Source organism: Mastacembelus armatus, chromosome 20 (genome assembly GCF_900324485.2).
Source record: "Mastacembelus armatus chromosome 20, fMasArm1.2, whole genome shotgun sequence".
Lineage (NCBI taxonomy): Eukaryota > Metazoa > Chordata > Actinopteri > Synbranchiformes > Mastacembelidae > Mastacembelus > Mastacembelus armatus.
The window spans coordinates 12,040,914-12,053,781 of record NC_046652.1 but is presented as its reverse complement, the minus strand read 5'-3'; the positions used below and the strand labels follow the sequence as shown (position 1 = coordinate 12,053,781).

At 38.5% G+C, this 12,868-nt stretch overlaps 1 protein-coding gene across 3 annotated transcripts in view; it reads left to right on the top strand.

Moving 5' to 3' along the window:
- Nucleotides 1–439: 439 nt before the first annotated feature.
- LOC113121524 (cadherin-7) overlaps nt 440–12,868 on the top strand; it is a 95,877-nt gene continuing 83,448 nt past the window's right edge. The window contains exon 1 of one of the 3 annotated variants that reach the window (XM_026292100.1): nt 440–676. In XM_026292100.1, coding sequence (XP_026147885.1) covers nt 440–676 — 237 coding nt within the window. The remainder of the gene's footprint in view (nt 677–12,868) is intronic. The other 2 variants (XM_026292101.1, XM_026292102.1) reach the window with 2 other exon arrangements.

Sequence of the window (12,868 nt, the reverse complement as noted above, 5' to 3'; positions counted from 1 at the left end):
TGCGGTCACACAGGCAATTTTGCTGATGGTACTTTCTCTCTTCTCTCCTCTGTGTCTTTGTCTCTCTTCTTTTTTTTCCCTTACTCTCTCTATCTCTGTTGTGATAGGTGCCAATTATACACCTTGTGTGTTGAAGCCTCTCCAGTCACCACTGACCCTGTTAACCAGCTTTAGTGTCAATACCATGGCTCCAAAGTGAAGGGAATTACCCCAGTTTTAGTCTCCAATCAGGAAAAAAGAAGAGAGAAACGGCAAAATGCAGCAATTGAATCTTTTTCAACCCATGCGTTCTTTTCAGGGTCTGACTGTTCTTGCTTTCTGGTGAAACACAGGGTGTGTTAAAACCCTGAGGGTTTTGACATTTCAGCTTTTCTGTCCTTGGTTTTTTTTTTTTTTTTAGCTTCTCCTTTGGCCTGAGTGCCATTTGGAAGGGACCCAGATGATGGGAGGGTGTTGCTCAGGCATATGCAGAGCCCTGGCTCTCCTGGCACTTTTATTTACCCTCTGGGAAAGGGGCTGCCTGGGGCTGAATCCCAGCTCTGGGGACCTGGAGAAGTCCCCACACTCTGATCCACACCCCTGGGAGGTCCTGAACAGGCATAAGCGTAGCTGGGTATGGAACCAGTTCTTCGTCTTGGAGGAGTACACAGGAAATGAACCACTCTATGTCGGAAAGGTAGGTAATCTGTGGATTTCATTGGGTGTGGGTTATTGGTATAGATTAACAATAGGCAAAATGTAATTTTGTAGAAACAATATTTTTTTACTCAATGTAGCACTAGTAAAAACAAACAAAGAACTTATAATCAACTTCTACACACATGCACACTATTTTTGGAGATCTCACATGAGGCTTAGTGCACCTGTCCAGTAATATACTTATCATTAACCTCTAACCATAAAGACCTGCAAAATCTGGGACACAGTTTTACAGAGTTGTACATTTCCCAGTGTCCTATATAATATATTAAACAAACAAAAATACAAAATGCAGAGAGTATAGGAAGGTATTCTGCATTTTATTACAGCCAGGCTTGTACAAACGTGCAGTTTTAGTTTAGAGGCTGGAATACGATGTGACAAGGTAATTTGCATTGTAATCAGTCTGGAGAAAAGGTGTATATTACTCAAATGTGTCTTTGTACAGTAGGTGTTCTGCCAAGGTTCAAGCAGATAGATCACAGTAATGCCCGTTTTGGCAGGTAAATAAGTATGAAACCCTCCCAGTGACATTTAAAGCAAGACACAAATGGCAAAATTAACGTTGGAGTACACTGACAAAGTGACTAATCATCCATTTATGAGATATGGTTACACTGCTATTCCATTATGAATCGCATTTCCTCAGGTAAAGACCAGTTATGAAAAAGTACTTCTCTTAAAAGAGGGTAGAAACTGCTGCAAAGCAAACTGCATGAAAAATGTAAATATATGTTATACAATGCAATACTTATAGCTATATGGTTTTGCAAAATGCATTTACTTTTATAGAACTTCTCTTGTTACTAATTTAAACTACTTTATAGACTGCATCTATGTCAATATTTCATATTTCACTGGGTGGTTAAGATTTTTGCATTTAGTAACAGAATTGGCTGGTTTTATTCTTCGTTTGTACAGTGGCCCTGAGAGCTCAGTGCTATGCAACAATGGGAGGAGCTTAATAAAAATCTGCATATCTCTGTGTCCGTCAGTTTTGTTCGCAACAATTGTAATGCTGAAGGTGGTGGAGCCAGCTATTTGTTTTGGGTTGGAATATCAAGTAACATAAATTTTATGATTATTTTCGAAGTTTGTGTTAGCATTTTGCTAACTCTTAGCCTGCTAACGTTGTCTGCAGTTTATTCATGAGGCACTAAAACATAAAGGACATGGAGATATGTAGATGACAGCATTTTTGTTGTCATCTGTGCTGGTGTTTTCTCTTTTTGCAGCACATTTTTTTGTATTTAGCTGTGTTTTTTCTTTTTCTTTTTTCATCTATATCCACTTATTCCTAATTAGGGTCCCAGGGATCTGCTGGAGCCTATCTGAGCTCTCTCGGCCACCTCACTTTTAGATTTGAACTGCATTTATCTGTGTATCAATATGTTAGTAGCATTGTGCTGTTTAAGGTTGTGGAGCTGCTATGAATGACTTTATATAGCCGAGCAATTTTAAACTTAACGCAACTATGGAAATCAAATAAATGTATTAGACTAAAAAGTTTATTATTTTATCTAGCATGAAGATAAATCTGAGAATAATACAGATATAAGTGGGACTTACCTTAAATGTAACTATAGTACAGAAAATCAATAAGTTCACTTAGTTACATCCCACTACAGTAAATATAGCTGTCAAGTAACTATTGATGCAAAAGTAAAAAGTACAATGTTTCTCTCTAAAATGTGCAAATACAAACAAAAGTAAAATATATGTGCAAGTACTTCGAAGTTAGTTCACAGATCAAACTATTTTTTCAAATCAGCTATGGTTAAGGTGCCCATTACAGAATTGTTGATTTTGTTGTTCCCCAGTTTTAAACACCATAGTGTAAACGGACAGCTCCTTTATGGAAATGGATGTAGCATATGCAGTACAGGCCAGACGGGTCTTGAATTGGTCTCTAGATCCCTGTTATCTTGGAGAATTTTCTGGTCTTATTATTAAATTAGTTTTCATCTTTCCGCTCATCTGCAGGATAATCATTCTCATCTGCATGTATTTGCTGGGTCTGCTCTCACAAGCCCATTTCCTTGCTGCCTCTGAACTGGATTAGCATCTCCAGCTGGAATTAGGATACATTTGACTGTCCTTTTGTTCTCCTCTCTATTTTTGCCGGAGGGATGCTGCAGGAATGCATCTAAATCAGAATGAGCGTATTTGTGACACTGCTGCAGTTCAGCTAAAGGTCATTTCTTGTCCAAATGTCCACAGCATCTTAATAAACTGTCTTTTGTCTGATCTGTGTGACTCCAGATATCTGTTATATCTGACTAGTGGGGCAAATATGTTTTGCTTTTGGACATATGTACTCTCTTTTTTGATTCAGAGGATTTGTCCTTGTCCTGTGTTGCCCATTTGAGAATTGAAGAATAGAGGCCAATATAGTGGCGAGGAATGTCGAGTGCTTCTTTTCTTTTATGAATGCTTGTGTCTGATTGCTTTTCTTGTTAGTAAATCCGGAAAGGATGTGAATTGACTGATTACATATTCATAGTTGTGTCGAGATCTGCATATCCAAATGGATTTTACACAAACTCATTTGCAAGCCCTTTTCTAACAGGTAGTCTTTTTTAAAAAAATATTTATAGATCTTTCATTTGGTTCGTATTTATGGTTTGATAGACTAGCAAAGAAAACATGGCAGCAGACATGTTAAAAGACAGACTGGTTACATCTGACCTCATGCCCAGGCTCAATCTAACGCTTTTCAGATATATGAAAAATCAGATTTATTACTCCCCATGTGCAGAGCAGGCTGCCTGGGAGGTTGAGAAGTTGTCATGTTATTTGTTCCCTTAGATCACAATGGCATGCTGCTGCTGTAAAAACTCTTGAGTAGGAAACCCTGAACTTGTGGCTGCAATGGAAGGTCCTGCCATGTCATGAAAATGACTTTACTAGAAGTGAAATCTTCCACATAAAAAAAAAACCACAGATGCATCCAAACGTTTTTGGTTTTTTTTTTTGTTGTTTTTTTTCTTTTCCATACTCAGCTCTAAGGTCTCTAGTAGGTTATAGGCAAAAACACCAGAGAGACATAGCCAGTAATTGTTTTTGTGAGATGTTTCCAGGAATCTAAAGTGACAAACAATAGAAAACTGTGTCCAAACAATGGCATAGTCACTCACAATTCAGTCATTTGTTTGACTGCAAGCACAGGGAATATACGATATGATATAGTCATTAGGAAATGGGAAGTCATCACTTTGGCCTGGTTGCTTCCTTTGCATCTGCAGTCTGCTTGGTTTTAATGCATTCTGTCAGATTCAGATTTTCACAACCAAATGTCTCATTATGCCTTGGCACTCTGCCTTGGGAAAGTGTACTGGCCTGGAATCAGCTGCAGTCACATCAAGCCAGTAGAAACATACATTAAAAAAAAAAAAGAAATCAAACTATGCAGGCTATGCCACAAATTTGTGATGGACATATTTATACAGGCAAAAACTGTGGAGCAACTCATCCCCTTAACAAACACTTACTGGTAAACACGATGTGATGAAAGCTTTCAGCAGGGTGCTCATATGACTATTTACAAGTCTTGAAGCATACCAATCTGTAGCTTCTGCTGAACGGTAGCAGGCGCTTCATTTTGTGACATGTAAAAGCAGCAAATCACTGTTTGGATCTTTGTTTTAATGCACCAACTCATCCTGCCTCACATTTTAGAATATATTTTCTAGTAGTATTTATTCTAGTTAAATTTTGAAGCTACTGGTACATGCTATTAAGGACTTTCCTCATAGATCTGTTTATGTTCAAGTGACTGGGGAAGTTATAAGCCACTGAGGCAAATCTGTAGCTCTACAACATGGGAGGTACATGCACACAGACACAGCCCGTATGCTGCATCTCACTAGTTTATACAGATGTCTTCAAAATTGGCAGTCTGACTAATCACCAGAAAACCTTAGCCTGGACCTCAATAAGCAGAAAGACAATGGAAAACATCTCTTAATGAATGAATCTCCTGTAGCTCAAGCATCTGGTGTTGTGCTTGACTGGTTCAGTTTAATAATCAAACAATATGCATCATGAGCATCAGTCCCACAGATAATTGCAATGGCGCAAACATTGCATGTACATACAAGCAACTTCATTAGTATTCTATTAGACGTTCACTGTCAAATGGGTTAAAATCATAGAGAGCAGGGCGCTGCAGCAAAGGTCAGTCTCAATAGCATCTACTCACACTCACTGGTGCCGCAAACACATCGGCACAGCTGGGGAGTGGAGAGCGCAGCATGTTGAGCCAGGGACGAGGGTGATTTAAGCTGACAGGGGGGACATCATACACATAGAACCCAGGGACAAGAGCTCACATGGGGGGGGGGATCATGAAGCATCCTGGGGGCATTCGGGATGTTGGTAAAGACTTTATCTGAGCCAGGGAATCGAAGAGGATGAAAACAGCAGTGTAGCTATCATTAGGCTGGGGGAAAGACAGTATGAGAACATTGTTTACACTTGGATTCTCACTCACATATAAAGGTTAGGTCAAGCTTGGCAGGGCAATTTTTAGGTGAAGTTCAGAACAGTTCAAACCACAGTCATGGACAAGGTCAGGACAAAGTTGAGAATTTATATTTTAAACTAACTCTGATTAAAGACCAAAGCAGGCAGTAAACTGTTCATTTCCTAAAGGTTCTATGTGGGATATTTCCAGCAACGTATTACAAGAAATGTAACATTATTCCTATATATGTTGCCATTACTTGTGTGATCAGTGTATTTTCTTAATCAGCCATGTTGTGCCGACATAATTCTAAGGAGCCCAGAAGGAGCCATCATACCCTCCCCCTTGGGGTGGGAGTGAATATTGAAAAAAAACTCCTAATATTTAATAATTTTCTTTCATTGTAAATTAAACATACTGGGGTTTTGGACGGTTTGTGCAACAAACCATGTGAAGATTTCTCGTAGTGTTTGGGGACCTAATGGACTTCTCGAATGATAATGGTGTAATTTTTCTAGCCCTAACATCTGCACCAATACATAACAGCAGGATGGGAGCTGTCAGTTAAGCATGACACTTAGACGCCCACAGTCCCAAAAAAAGGTCTAATCAGCTAATATTAGTGGAAACGCTTGGGCAGGAAGACTCTACATTTAATAAATCTGTCAAATCAGATTGTTTTTCTCCTGACTGTGTGCAAAATGAAATAACAGTGACACTTCCATGTGGGCATAATGAAACTTTAAGCATGATATCCCTTGCTTACTACATGTTTCCTTTAGATTACCAGGCAAGACACAAACATGTCTTACTCTGAAAAAGTGTGGTCCTCTACAGTGATTTACGTCTATGCTTGTACTTATTACAGAAGCTGTTTGTCTTTTCGCCAAACTTAAGTTATTATATAGAGCTTGGATCTCACTCTCCTCTTGTCTCATCACTCAGCGACATTCTAAAAATTTATGATGGTGTGATGATGGCTTGTTAAAAACAGAGTTACATCATTTTGGCATTTGGGTGCACTGTATAAGATAAATCCATTCTTGCAATGAGTAACATTGTGATTTAAATATTAAGCAATGTTGTGGGAAGAGGCGGTTGTGAAGGAGCTTGAAGTTGTGTATTTTATTTTGTGTTTTTCCGTTGGTATTCTCTTTTATATGCTTTTTTTGTCTGAAAATGTGGTTGCTGAAATTTCCTCAAGTGCTGATGTATTGAATTTTCAACATCCCCAACAGGTCTGATCCTGAATAATTCAAGAGAGGTCCTCAGCCTGTGCTGAGAGTATAGACATAATCTGAACACACACACACACACACAAAGTTAAGTTTTTAGATCTCTCTACAGTTCCACTACAAAGTGGATAACAGGAGGACTGGAGACCGTTGTGTTTGTTTTAATGACGGTGTCAAGCATTCCTCCTTTTTTCAATAAATGATGTAAGCATGGTAGGGACCATCTGCAAACTGACGTCTGTCATTTGTTCTTCCTGGAAAGTTTATAGTTTAAGGAGGAGGTGCTAAGACAATTTGCCTTTTGGGAAATAAAAAAACTAAATGTATTTTCTTAGTTCAAAAGCAGAATGCCATGACATGAGTGGTAAAGGAGGGAGTCAGTCATCTGTTCGCAGAGGCTATTTCTCAAAATGTAGACTAATGCTCATTTTTCATGGACTGAGCTAATTACATTTCACATGGATTTCTAAATTAAATTAAAGCAGTTTGATCTCAGTGTACCTGAATCTGGCTTTCACACAGCCTGATGCACCACCAGATGAGATACATGTGGCATTACAAATGTTTCCTTAAGATTACCCAGATATTGAGTTTCCCCATCTCTCCATTACTCCAAATACCGTCAGTTGCTTATTCCGTTAAGTGTTGTTTGAAATTGATTCAATATGTATTACCCTCTGCTTCTTATGGCATCCTAGGTTTTAAGTCTATCATAACTCCACTCAATTTGACTCTAACAAACACTGAAGCATCATAGTAATCTGATTATTTCCCACTTCCAAGAGCAGTCTAATTTCAGAAATATCCATTTGAGTGAGAAATCAGGTTTCTTTTTTCAGATTAAAGAAGGAAGAGTAATTTGATTAGCACATTTAAATTTGTGAAGGTGAAACCTGTTTACTTAGCCATGCACAATATAACCACATCTTGGTTACCTTGGTACTGTTGCATGTGTCATTTTGGAAAGTACCACTGAAGGAGCACAGTACTGCACATGAGTGGTTCCAAATGAGGGGTACTTAGACCTCAGGGGGTACTTCTGCAGGAGTACACAGAGTGGTTCAGCAAATTGGAAAATTGGGACAGAAATTATCCTTTGGGATATACACATATATCTTATATAGTGTATGACTATATTTCCATGATATTTTATTATTTATTGTCACAGCAATCTCTCACCAAGCTAAGTCCTAAAGGTGTGTGGAAAAAGGAAAATTGTTGTATTCTATTGCTAACATTATTGACTAAATTGTTATTATAAAATGGTAGTTCTGTCATCTCACAGCCAGGAGGGTCTTTCTATGTGGAGTCAAACACAGGTTTTTTTCTTTTTCTTCACCATTTGTCTCGTGTCAGCATCCGCTGGTGTGCTGTCTCCCTCAGAGACACCGAACCCACGAAGATGCAACAAAGGTCTTCAAAATCAGTCGACCTGTCGCTGATGTCCCGCAGCAAGGAAGATTGTATGGGGACAGGTTGCTAGCCTGTCCCAACCCTTGCAACATAATTAGTTATAGCAAATACAATATAATGTTTACCATGTTCACCATCTGAAGTAATTCAGTGTAATTATTATTTCAGTTATTTATTCGTATTTTGTATTGAGTTGAAAAAATAACATTTTGATATGATAATGTCACTTGATGAAATGCTATTAAAAATACATTCTGCACATTTCTACACTAAATGTCATGGCTAGGAGTTCAATATCTGTCAGTTTACTTTACTAAAAACTAAAAATGTGCTTATGGTGGCAACTGAAAAGAAAAGTGTCCTGAATACCTTAAAAAAAAAATTATTGTTGAGATATGGCCAAAACTGCCATCACTAGTGTCACAAACTGAAACAGCTATAACGAGACAGCACAAAAAAAGAGTTCACAGAGCCAAATCAATGAGATATTTCCTTTTATTTAGCTCAAATTGTCACACATCAGCACTGGGAATAAAATGCACAGACACTGCGGCTGTGCCTTCTTCAGTGTGCAATAGCCCTTCAGTTTGATGGTTGAATCCTTTTCACCAACAATGAGTCTGCTTATTATCAACAGTGAAAACATTAGGGTAATGTTTTAGATCATTGTGGTGTAAGGAAAGCAACAGATGACTAATTTAAATGTATGGTCAGCAGTTCTGGCAAAGTGTTGCTGATATTTTGATCTATATCTGTATCCATGTCTATATCTCTAGCCCATCAGCTTCTCAAGGGTGAGTTACACTCAATAAGGTTAAAACACAGGTTTCCACTTTGCAAATTGTGTTCCATTTCAAGTCATCAAAATGTGCCGTCTTGCAACTTTAGAAAATGTGAAAATATTTATTTTCACTGACTGTAATGAAAATATAAACATCCAGATGGGTAGAACTGTCTTTGTGGACGCCACATTATTTTTTTCTCAGCATTCTTTGGCTGTAATAGCTAAAGTCAACAGCATACATTTTTTTGCAAACCAGTAACTTTGACACATTGATTTGGCAAACAGACTGATGTGGCAGCGGTAATTGCTAACATAATGTTACCACGAAAAGTAGTCAGTGGAGTGTAGCAAACACTTTACTGACCTGTTAAGCAGAAAAGGACCAGTGTCTGTGTTTATCCTCATGCCTTTCAAATCCCAGGGCTCTCTCCACTATTAGAAAGCGGCTCTTATGTTTATGTGAGTCTTGGACCTAGCCTGATCATAGCTCTTCCCTTTTAGTTTCTGTTCTTCTGACTTACTCATCTTCAGTTAATTCTGGTGGAACTGGTATATTTTCACCCATCTGTCTTTTTAAGCAGTGTGATGTCGTGAGTTTCTAGACTTGAGCTTACCTCTCCCAGCTCTTTCCCTCACAAAGTACAGAGCAAGGACTGAGTTGAGAAGAGGAGTGTGAGGAAAACCTTTACTAAATATGTCAAAATATGTCATGAATTGGCATGGCTGGCCATATCTCTAATTATAAAGGCTGTTTAAATCCAGCAGGTTTGAATGTGTACCTTAGTAGTTCCTGGTGTGTGACAGCCTTAATTAAATAAAATTAAAACATCTCACAAATGCAGTTTTTGTGCTCCTCCATGCATTCCTTTAATTTTCGTCTTTGCTTAAGTGGAAGGTTCTTTATCTCCACCATTTAAAAGAAGAGACATATATTGAACAATGATAATCCCAGAATCAATACATGTGTCGAAAAAATGCTGTAATGTTGATTTATAGCACTAACCCTTCTCCTTAATTATTTGGTGTAACAAACTGCTAGTTAAGGCTCTTACTAGAAAGTCATAGCAATAACACCCTTGCTCTCTTTGTTTGCAGTAGTGCACTGAGGGCTGTTGTGACATCAAGCCATTTTAGGGAAGGGCAGAAAGAAAATACATAAATGAGTTATCTTATTTCTAATCTTAATCTGATTACACCTGAGTAAACTGCTTTTATGTTTGTGTGTGTGTGTGTGTTTGTGTGTGTATATGTGTGTGTCTACGTAAGCATGTTCAAACTGCGGCTCTGCTAAAGTAACCTGAAGTCGTATTCCTTATCTGTTCCCCCATCCATCCACACATACATATATACTTTTTCTTAAAACCCTCTATAAATTTTCCATCCAATGGATGAAGGGACCCTAATATGCAAAATCTGGGGATGCACTGGCCACCTCTTGCTGTAATTAAACTTAGTCATAATGAATCATAGCCCCTAATCCTAAAACAGGCTATATTTCCACAGGGAGGAAAAATGACCTACATGTACTGGAAAAGCTCTTTGTACTGCAGCTTTCTTCCTTGGCATCCACACTGAAAGCATGGAAAACACATGCAAACCTCTCTTTGAGCTGTTTTCAAAGTAAATAACTAGTCTAGTGTGCTTGTTCTATCTATCTATCTATCTATCTATCTATCTATCTATCTATCTATCTATCTATCTATCTATCTATCTATCTATCTATCTATCTATATACTATTGCTTGTTAACACAAATAGCTGATCACACAATCATATGGCAGCAAATCAATGCATTTAGGCCTGTAGATGTGGTTGAGACAACTTGCTGAAGTTCAAACCGAGCATCAGAATGGGGAAGAAACAGGAGACTGACTTTGAATGTGGCATGGTTGTTGTTGCTAGACGAGCTGGTCTGAGAAGTCTGAGAATAGTCCGAAAAAGAGAAAATATCCTGTGAGCAGCAGTTGTGTGGACGGAATTGCTTTGTTGATGTCAGAGGTCAGAGGAGAAGGGGCAGACTGGTTCGAGATGATAGAAAGGCAACAGTAACTCAAATAACCACTCGTTACAACCAAGCTATGTAGAATACCATCTCTGAACTCACAGCATGTTGAACCTTGAAGCAGATGGACTATAGCAGCAGAAGACCACACTGGTGCCATTCCTGTCAGCTAAGAACAGGAAACTGAGGCTACGATTCACACAGGGTCATGAAAATTGGACAGTGGAAGGACAAATGTTGCCTGGTCTGATGAGTCTCAAGTTCAGCTGTGACATTCAGATGGTAGGGTCAGAATTTGCCTTAAACAACATGAAAGCATGGATCCATCCTGCTTTGTATCAACAGATCAGGCTGGTGGTGCTGGTGTGATGGTGTGGGGGGAGATTTTCCTGGCACACTTTGGGCCACCTAGTACCATGTGAGTGTCGTTTAAAGCCACATGCTTCCTATGTTTTGTTGCTGACTATGTCCATCCCTTTATAGCCACAGTGTACCCATCTTCTGATGGCTACTTCCAGCAGGATAATGCACCATGTCACAAAAACTCAGATCATCTCAAACTGGTTTCTTGAACATGACAATGACTTCACTGTACTCCAATGGGCTCCACAGTCACCAGACCTCAATCCAATAGAGCACCTTTGGGATGTGGTGGAACGGGAGATTCACATCGTGGATGTGCAGCTGACAAATCAGCAGCAATGCATGATGCTATCATGTCAATATGGACCAAAACATTTCCAACACCTTGTTGAATCTATGCCATGAAGATTTAAGGCAGTTCTGGAGGCAAAAGGGGGTCCAACCTGGTACTAGCACGGTGTACTTAAGAAAATGGCCAGTGGGTGTATTTATATATATGTTCAGCTGGTAGCTCTGTGAAGAAAAATATGTGCATACTAACATGAGGCAATTAAGGTATTGTATGAGCCAGTCATCAGGCTAATGTTTGCGATTCACAGTGGTGCCTCTGTACCTTTGCTCTGCAAGGTGTATTTCATCATTTGCAGACCATGTTGGTTGCAGCCCAAGATACTGTCACTGGTTCATTCTGTAAAAAATACACTTGGCAGCAGAAGATCACACAGATAATGCATACTTTATTTTCCCGCCTTCAATAGCTACAGATAGAGAAGAAACAGTGCAGTTAGTTACAATGGAGGGAGGTCTGTTAATTACAATTTCTATCTTTGTTTTGCATGTTTGAATCATTGTGCTGAATTCATTAGTCATTTTTAATGGCACAGAGTCAGTAATTGTATCATAGAATGTAAAATTTCAGTTTAATTCAATATTTTATTCCTCCCTAAAAATGGGTCTCCATTATCAATCATATGGTACTGGAAAATATATTTTTCATATGGGCACATGCAGGCTGCTTTTTGTTAACTAAGTCCCTCATTGACTTTATCCTGGATAACAAGAATAAGGCTCAGTGTACACCTGAGCTTTACTATGTATATCTGCATCTGGATACATGATCTGAAAAATGAAAATAAATATATGGGTCTTTTAGACCTGGTATCAATAAGGGTTCTTTTCTGTAGTTCAGCCCCATAGTGATCAGATCCCAGTATGCAGATTAGTAAGGTAGGTGGAGTTATCGACAAACAAGCAGTAATTGCTGTGTTTTCCCTAACTAGGGAGGATATCAAATTACGGATCGCATTTTAATGTTAGATGAAAAACAGGCCTTAAGAATCTACAGTGATGTCAGTTGTTCTGTGAGGCTAAAACTTGACACAGCAGTGCTTTGAGCTAGATGCTGACATGCTCACAATGACAGTGTTAACATGCTTACAAGGTATAATTTGCACCATATTAAATAGTTACTGTGACATAAATCAATTAAATGAATGTGGCCAGATGATAATGAAGGCGATCAATGTATGTGATTAACGTTCTTCCTTATATATCCTGTTCAAATTATATGACAATCAATGGAAACATTGTTGAGACATTTAAAAAAGAACACACATTTAATTTAATCCATCTTGTAGGTCTAGCAATTTTACATGGGATAATTTTTTACCTATGGTGACAACAGATGAATGCCTTCTGTAAAGCCTTTCTGGTTTACTTTGGTCAAACATACAGTATTTAATTCAAATCCAGTGTTTAAGCAAATGATCATGTAAACAATCAGAAGATAACCCCTAATATTCAGAACCTGGACGTGCCAATAAGTAAAACAAACTCCCCTCATCATTGATGCTTCTTGCCTACTTTGGGAAATGTGATCCATTCCATTTCAGACTTTTCCTGCCGAAA